At 35.9% G+C, this 8,448-nt stretch overlaps 1 protein-coding gene across 5 annotated transcripts in view; it reads right to left on the reverse strand.

The window, feature by feature from the left end:
* Window positions 1–552: 552 nt before the first annotated feature.
* ypel1 (yippee-like 1) overlaps window positions 553–8,448 on the reverse strand; it is a 29,148-nt gene continuing 21,252 nt past the window's right edge. For all 5 annotated transcript variants that reach the window (XM_048188868.1, XM_048188865.1, XM_048188866.1 and 2 more), the window contains one exon: window positions 553–4,033. In XM_048188868.1, coding sequence (XP_048044825.1) covers window positions 3,944–4,033 — 90 coding nt within the window. In that variant the 3' untranslated portion in view covers window positions 553–3,943. The remainder of the gene's footprint in view (window positions 4,034–8,448) is intronic.

An 8,448-nucleotide genomic window follows, 5' to 3' on the forward strand; every position in this document is an offset into this window, starting at 1 on the left:
ATTTACTTAAAAAAACTTTTATTTTTTAAAATAATACAAAAAAAATCATTAAATCCATTCACTGTATAGTGAAGCTACAATCACCCATAGACCCTGTAAATGCATTCATAAACTTAATTTATGCTATTGATGGAATATTACAAGTTAAAAGAAACTTAAGCTTTTTATTTAATAGCCTGCAAGAGAGATCATGATATAAATATAGACCTTTGTGATATCAGATATTACAGAAACTATGTCAGCAATAGTCAAAGGTGATAAAAGCATTTGCTATCGTTTCTGACAACGCATAGCTTTCACGATGCCCAACTTTTGATTTTTAAGCCAACATGCACAGTGGGTGAGTGTCAAAAAGACCAAAAACTGCCTAGTAAAGAAGTTTGATCAACAGGAGAATTAAGTCTTACAACAGAAATGGATACAGACTAGTAAAAGACTAGAAAATGTAATGAAATAACTGCGTTTTGATCATTTTTATGAAGGACAGCTGAAGGATTTTTATTAAAGATATAAAAATAAATATATACAAAAACAAATCCAACAAAGCCACAATACCATTTAAGCTTTATTGTGATATCTGATAGTTTACAATACAGTGAAAACAGACAAATGTGACTTTCTTTACTAGGACAGAATGCAAAGCAATGTAATCAAGTAAAAAGAAGAAAAAGCTTTTTTTTTTTGCATTGAAGAAAAAAAAAAGAAAGAAAACCAGGCACGATTTAATATAGCCATTATAAACACAACATGCTTTAGACCTTATATTTTAACAGTCCTAAGAAAAGAACTCTGCAAACTTATACAATCGTTTCCTTTGCATACCACTGTCGCCTAAACTAGATGTCGTTTGAATGACAAATCTCAGATTAACAGCTCTAGAAATGTTTGAAACCAGTGTCACCAAAAGAAACAGCAAAAAAGGAAAGTAAACAGTCTATTCTACCGCCAATATGAATATGTTGCCGTAAACGACAAATAACAACTAAAAAACACTTGGTATTCAGAGAGGCCACAAACTCACTTTTTGGTTTGACCAGATTTCCAGATCGGTATCACATGTTAAAAACAACGCTGAAAGGTTTCGTTTGAGCGATGTCATATTTTTTTGGTGCACACCGACAGTGACACTGGCTTTGATCTAGTTCTGCTTCTGAAAGTCTTAGGGAAAGCTGTTTTTTTTTGTAAAACGGTCTGGGCCAATGTTTCTGTTGCGAAATTTCGGCAGGTGAATCCAGCTCACCGCTGACCATGATGCTAAAACACGACCAGCAGACATTCCGCTATTAGGCTCTCAACAGGAAACTAGCGAAGGATGAAAATCAACTTTAATATTAAAGAAAAAACAAAAGATACAAAGCTCATTATCATCAAGCTAAGAAAGCACACATCAAAACACGCTGTGAGACAGCAAAAGAAGTGTCGTAAAGGAAACAGCACAGAGGAACTAGTGAACAACAGCAAAAACAGCTACAAATAAAGTGAGGGAAATTAGGGAACACGCATACATGCATCCAGACACACACACACACACACAACTCACTCTCTCTCTGTCGTCATTGATTCGCACACAAATATAAAGCCAGAGGTACAGTGAACAAAAGTGCTTCAAGTCGGGGAAGTAGAGAAACTAACCCAGTAGAAATATGTATAAAACCTTAAATATGTTACTTTATGTACAAAACTGTGTGAGAGGGACAATGAATTGTCTGTAACTCTGTATCATCTTTCAAGTAAGATATTTCTACAACTATTTTGTTTGCATTGTCTTTGACTGATTCGAAGGTCACGTGACCTGACTGACCTTATCGTTGACGAACTCCGACTGAGGGTTGGTTCGCCACTCGTTCTACTATTGCCCGCCGTCCCACCCGCCCTTAAGCACGACAAAACCTCGATATTTATTCATAATATATATTTATACTTGATAGAAATCTACATTAAATGCCCCTCTTTACTTCTACAGGAAGCAAGCTCCGCCCCCTCCCGCTCTAACCACCCCGCCCCCTTTTATAATATACTTTGCAGAATACAACCACTGTTTCATAACATCTCTAGCTTTGACATAGAACTATGAAAAAATACTGGATTATATTATGCTTCGGTATAGACTTTCGAGTGGATAGAGGTTCTGTGAGGTTCGTTTCCAAGTTTGTGTCGTTTTCGAGCTCCCGCAGAGCTTCTAGTAGATGTGCTGGGTTCTCAGAGTCATGCGCCGCACAACACAGGAGAAGGGAGATTTTTTTTGTTTTTTTTTTTATATATATATATATATCTTTTGAAGAGGCACAAGATTCATGCTGCTTAGAGGCAAAGATGTGGAGAAAAGCTACAAAAGGAACGCATGGGCTCGCATGCTCTCAGACAGTCCGGGTAAAGTGCAGAAGGTTTAAAAAGTGAAAGCTCTGGATTGCATTTCTCTCTATTAGCAGCAAAAGAATCACGTAACGCCACTTTGAACGGTGTCCGATTGTAAAATTTGAGACCTGTTTCTGATGCGCGCATCCAATCGGACGAATTACGAGCGTGGCGAACAGGTCTGCCAGCCTGCGGAAGAAAGCGAAAGCAGCAGATTTTGTGTGTTTAAAACTGGAGGGAGATGATCAAGCCAGCAACCACCCAACCCTTGCAAACCATTCCAAGCATCTAATACAATCATTCCATTATTATCAATGAAAAAAGGCCATACAATGGACAGACTTTTGCCTCTAAACCCATGAACAAGGCCTCTGCAAAGTGCAAACAAAGTAACTGCATTCAAGTATGCCATAAACATAATGCGTAAAACACACAGAGCTAACATGCGTGTGCATGTCCTAACATGTGGTTTAACACATAAATTACACATAGCAATGAACATACACATGATTGTAATATCAACAACAATAGTTTTGTAAAATCATTTGGCGTGAAGGGGGATGAAAACGTAATGCAAACATTGTTCAGAGGAGGACACTAGTTTCAGTTTTCCCCTAATGTCCAGTGCATCCAACCGGCTGTCGCTTGTCTTGTGTTTTTCTCTCGCCTATAGTGCGGTTGCAAAAATGGAACCTGCCACAAATGCCAACTCAAAGACGGGTGTTTGCGTAATCTCACCAAAAGCACCAGAGGCAACTAAAGCTCCTGCAGGGGTCAGACGCTACTGCTGTACCAGAGTGTCCCACGAATTGCACAGTGAAGTCATCCGAGGAAGAAAAACATTTCGATTCGGAAATAAAACGGTTAAAACGCAAGGGAGATCATAAATACAAAAACGCTATGCCACTGCAATGCCGAACGCCCGACCCCATCCGAAATATACTGCTACATAGCCTAACCCCGTAACCAACCCCACCTCCTATGACGTATGTCGATCGTGTCGGTCGCTACCCCGACGTGAACGGAAAGACGGTCGGAAAGGGCCGGACTCGGAGAAGGAGAACAATGCTAACCAGTAACATCAGTCCAGCCAGAAAAGGACTCGAGATTCCCGTCAAAAAGAAAGTACGCACACTAAAACGCACGCCTCCCGCTCATTCGCAAAAAGAGTGGAGGGTGTTAAATGAAAAAAAAGTGAGACTGTCTTCTGGATACTGCTTACGAGGAGCGGTTACACATGAGGGGGCCCGAGCACACCGAAACCAGTTAATGGGGCGGAAACTGAGTCGAACAGGAAGGGAGAAGGTTCGGATCCCAAAGTGTTGACATGTACATCTCCGAAAAGGTCCTAGAGAGTCTTTCAGTGACCGTAGATGTCTTTGATGCGCTTTCCGTCACTCTGCCTTTGAGTTTTGTGATGACCCAGTAGAGATGTCTGGATGTGTCATGGTTGACGTTGGCGTGTGTGTGCGCGCGTGTCTGTGCGTTTTATTTTTGTTTGTGTACGTGTGCGTGTGGTGGTGTCACTCGGCAAAGTCCACAACAGAGCAGCCCAAAGGTCACTGAGCAGAGCGGAAGTAGGCCGAGGTCACTCCCAGCCATTATCTTTGATCATATGAGCCAGCTCGATGATGAACTTGCCTTCTTTGTATTTCTGACTGCTCTCAAACGCATGCTCCTGTAACAGACAAAAACAGACGAAATGTTAGAACCGAAAAACGAACACTAAGCAGTTTTCACTACTGAAATCAGAAAATATTTTTGTTTACGCAGAAATGTCATGAAAAAACTGGATTTTTCATGCTCTTAACTCTTTCCCCACCATTGACGGAATTTTCCGGCAATCCATGTTTTCACTGTTATACGGTAGGGGGCGCTATTATGCATCTTCTGAAAGAGTAAAGAATCTCCCGATCCAAAAACAAGCAAAGAAGAAGCAGAAACAAGCGTTGCTTACGCATATGTAAGCTAACGCGGTCATCAAACATTAAACAGCATATGAAATCAAAACTGCCAAACGTTACTGAATAAAATGTTGGACTCATGAAGAGGTATATGACTGTGCAAGCTTTGGTGGTGTTGATGGAAGTGATCTACTTGGTCTATGTTTATATTATCATTCTCAATCCAATCCGGTGGTAGTCTCTCTTCTTTCTTTTTTTTTTTTTGATATGTTGTATGTTCAGATATTCATACAACAAAATATCCTGGGGGGCTTGAAAGTTTTGGGAAAATTATATCTGGCGCTGGCTGGCAATTTTTGTAAAAAAAAAAAAAAAAAAAAAAAAACACTGGAGGGGAAAGAGTTAAAAGCTTATAATCTACTATGTAAGCATATACTTGTATTGACAAAACAGACTCCTTCACTAGTCCACTCCACTTCACAGACCATGTACTTAAGTTAAGCTACAAAAATAGACCATTTAGAAACCGCCATTTTTAAGATATCATAGTGGGGCTAATCAAATTGCGATTTTTTCTGATAAAAATTGTGATTTAAAGTGCTATTTTTTAAACAAACAAAAAATAAGCTCCAGGTTTACTGTGCTTGTTTATAGGGCTACACAATTTGGCCATATATTTTCTGAGTATATATCAATATGACTATAAAATAATAATAAGGCAGCGGCTTTTTGCACTAAGTGCAAATAGTGATAGATGCTATTTACACTAAGTGAAAATAGCATATTTTCTTAGCGATGCTATTTACACTAAATGAAAATAGCAGTATATTCTATTTACACTAAGTGACAATAGCAGCATTTTCTTAATGATGCTATTTACACTAAAGTGAAAATAGCAGTATATTCTATTTACACTAAGTGACAATAGCAGCATTTTCTTAGCGATGCTATTTACACTAAATGAAAATAGCAGTATATTCTATTTACACTAAGTGACAATAGCATATTTTCTTAGCGATGCTATTTACACTAAAGTGAAAATAGCAGTATATTCTATTTACACTAAGTGACAATAGCATATTTTCTTAGCGATGCTATTTACACTAAATGAAAATAGCAGTATATTCTATTTACACTAAGTGACAATAGCAGCATTTTCTTAATGATGCTATTTACACTAAAGTGAAAATAGCAGTATATTCTATTTACACTAAGTGACAATAGCAGCATTTTCTTAGCGATGCTATTTACACTAAATGAAAATAGCAGTATATTCTATTTACACTAAGTGACAATAGCATATTTTCTTAGCGATGCTATTTACACTAAATGAAAATAGCAGTATATTCTATTTACACTAAGTGACAATAGCAGCATTTTCTTAATGATGCTATTTACACTAAAGTGAAAATAGCAGTATATTCTATTTACACTAAGTGACAATAGCAGCATTTTCTTAGCGATGCTATTTACACTAAATGAAAATAGCAGTATATTCTATTTACACTAAGTGACAATAGCATATTTTCTTAGCGATGCTATTTACACTAAATGAAAATAGCAGTATATTCTATTTACACTAAGTGACAATAGCAGCATTTTCTTAGCGATGCTATTTACACTAAATGAAAATAGCAGTATATTCTATTTACACTAAGTGACAATAGCAGCATTTTCTTAGCGATGCTATTTACACTAAATGAAAATAGCAGTATATTCTATTTACACTAAGTGACAATAGCAGCATTTTCTTAGCGATGCTATTTACACTAAAGTGAAAATAGCAGTATATTCTATTTACACTAAGTGACAATAGCAGCATTTTCTTAGCGATGCTATTTACACTAAATGAAAATAGCAGTATATTCTATTTACACTAAGTGACAATAGCAGCATTTTCTTAGCGATGCTATTTACACTAAATGAAAATAGCAGTATATTCTATTTACACTAAGTGACAATAGCAGCATTTTCTTAGCGATGCTATTTACACTAAAGTGAAAATAGCAGTATATTCTATTTACACTAAGTGACAATAGCATATTTTCTTAGCGATGCTATTTACACTAAATGAAAATAGCAGTATATTCTATTTACACTAAGTGACAATAGCAGCATTTTCTTAATGATGCTATTTACACTAAAGTGAAAATAGCAGTATATTCTATTTACACTAAGTGACAATAGCATATTTTCTTAGCGATGCTATTTACACTAAAGTGAAAATAGCAGTATATTCTATTTACACTAAGTGACAATAGCATATTTTCTTAGCGATGCTATTTACACTAAAGTGAAAATAGCAGTATATTATTTACACTAAGTGACAATAGCATATTTTCTTAGTGATGCTATTTACACTAAATGAAAATAGCAGTATATTCTATTTACACTAAGTGACAATAGCAGCATTTTCTTAGTGATGCTATTTACACTAAAGTGAAAATAGCAGTATATTCTATTTACACTAAGTGACAATAGCAGCATTTTCTTAGCGATGCTATTTACACTAAATGAAAATAGCAGTATATTCCATTTACACTAAGTGAAAATAGCAGCATTTTCTTAGTGATGCTATTTACACTAAAGTGAAAATAGCAGTATATTCTATTTACACTAAGTGAAAATAGCAGCATTTTCTTAGTGATGCTATTTACACTAAATGAAAATAGCAGTATATTCCATTTACACTAAGTGAAAATAGCAGCATTTTCTTAGTGATGCTATTTACACTAAATGAAAATAGCAGTATATTCTATTTACACTAAAGTGAAAATAGCAGTATATTCCATTTACACTAAGTGAAAATAGCAGCATTTTCTTAGTGATGCTATTTACACTAAAGTGAAAATAGCAGTATATTCTATTTACACTAAGTGACAATAGCAGCATTTTCTTAGCGATGCTATTTACACTAAAGTGAAAATAGCAGTATATTCTATTTACACTAAGTGACATTAGCAGCATATTTTTAGCGATATGCTATTCACACTAGGTGAAAATAGGGATAGATTCTATTTACACTATGTAAAAGTATCAGTTCTTTGCAATAAGAGTAAATAGTAATTAGATGCTATTTATACTTTATATTGGCAGATACTATTTGCACCTCAATATTTTTGTACATTAACATGGTGCAATAATATCATAGAGTGTAAATGATTATATTTATTAAAATTATTAAATGGATGCTGCCTTATTGGGAGAATAAAAACCCTACCTACATCTTCCCCTAACTCTACCCAATAAACACTTTTAATGTTATTAAACACTCGTTCACAGTTTATTTCCACTTTTAGAACACTATTTTCATTTTTATTGAAAATAAATGCGAGCTCGCGTTAAAAGCCATATCTGTGAGCCTTACTTGCTACTGCTGCGCCACTGAAGACAATGAATTCTGCGCGTCTTTTTTAAAAAGAGTGTCCCAACCAGACATTGGTGGGCAGAGCTAGTGTAAATAACATTTGCCAGCAAGGGATGCTATTTGCACTTAGTGTAAATAGACACTCCGTAATAATAAATAGGGGGGAAATACAATGTTATAAACTTGTAGAATATTTCGAAGCCTTTTAATGCCTTTAAAAAAAAAAACACAGCATGCTGAAATTATATAAAACTGCTCAGCTTAACTGAAGTCTTTTTAACCCCTTAGGCTGTCTGAACCTCCGCTCACACCTGTCCATTACTCATCTGGACTAAAATCAGCCCACTAGAGCAGTGTTGTGTCATCGTGCCTCAGGATGTAAATGCTACACTTCCAGCTTCAACTCAGTCGGCCTGAAATAGGAGCTGTTTCAGAGAGTTTCTCATAAGATGATGATGAAAAGAGCTCAGAAAAATTGGTCCGTGATCAGTGTTCCAGAGTGACTTCAATCTGAAGGCTCTGTAATCAAACATGTGGAGACCTGAAGACTAACAAGACTGAGTCATGATGTAAAATCCCTCTTAACCAATCCTGAGACACGATTAGAGCTCCTGTTTAATCAGGAAGAGAAACAACTAGGTAAGACCTTAATACGTGTCATCTACAAAAACTGAGCTTTCTATTTATCATTAGTTTTAGGTTAAATGATTAATAGATTACAAAAAACTTCTTGAGTAATTTATTAACATTATACCAATTCTTTTCAAAGCAGAGATACATTTGGATAGGTTGAAATAATATTTTGCAATTATTTTATAGGGA

Source organism: Megalobrama amblycephala, linkage group LG4, assembly GCF_018812025.1.
Source record: "Megalobrama amblycephala isolate DHTTF-2021 linkage group LG4, ASM1881202v1, whole genome shotgun sequence".
Lineage (NCBI taxonomy): Eukaryota > Metazoa > Chordata > Actinopteri > Cypriniformes > Xenocyprididae > Megalobrama > Megalobrama amblycephala.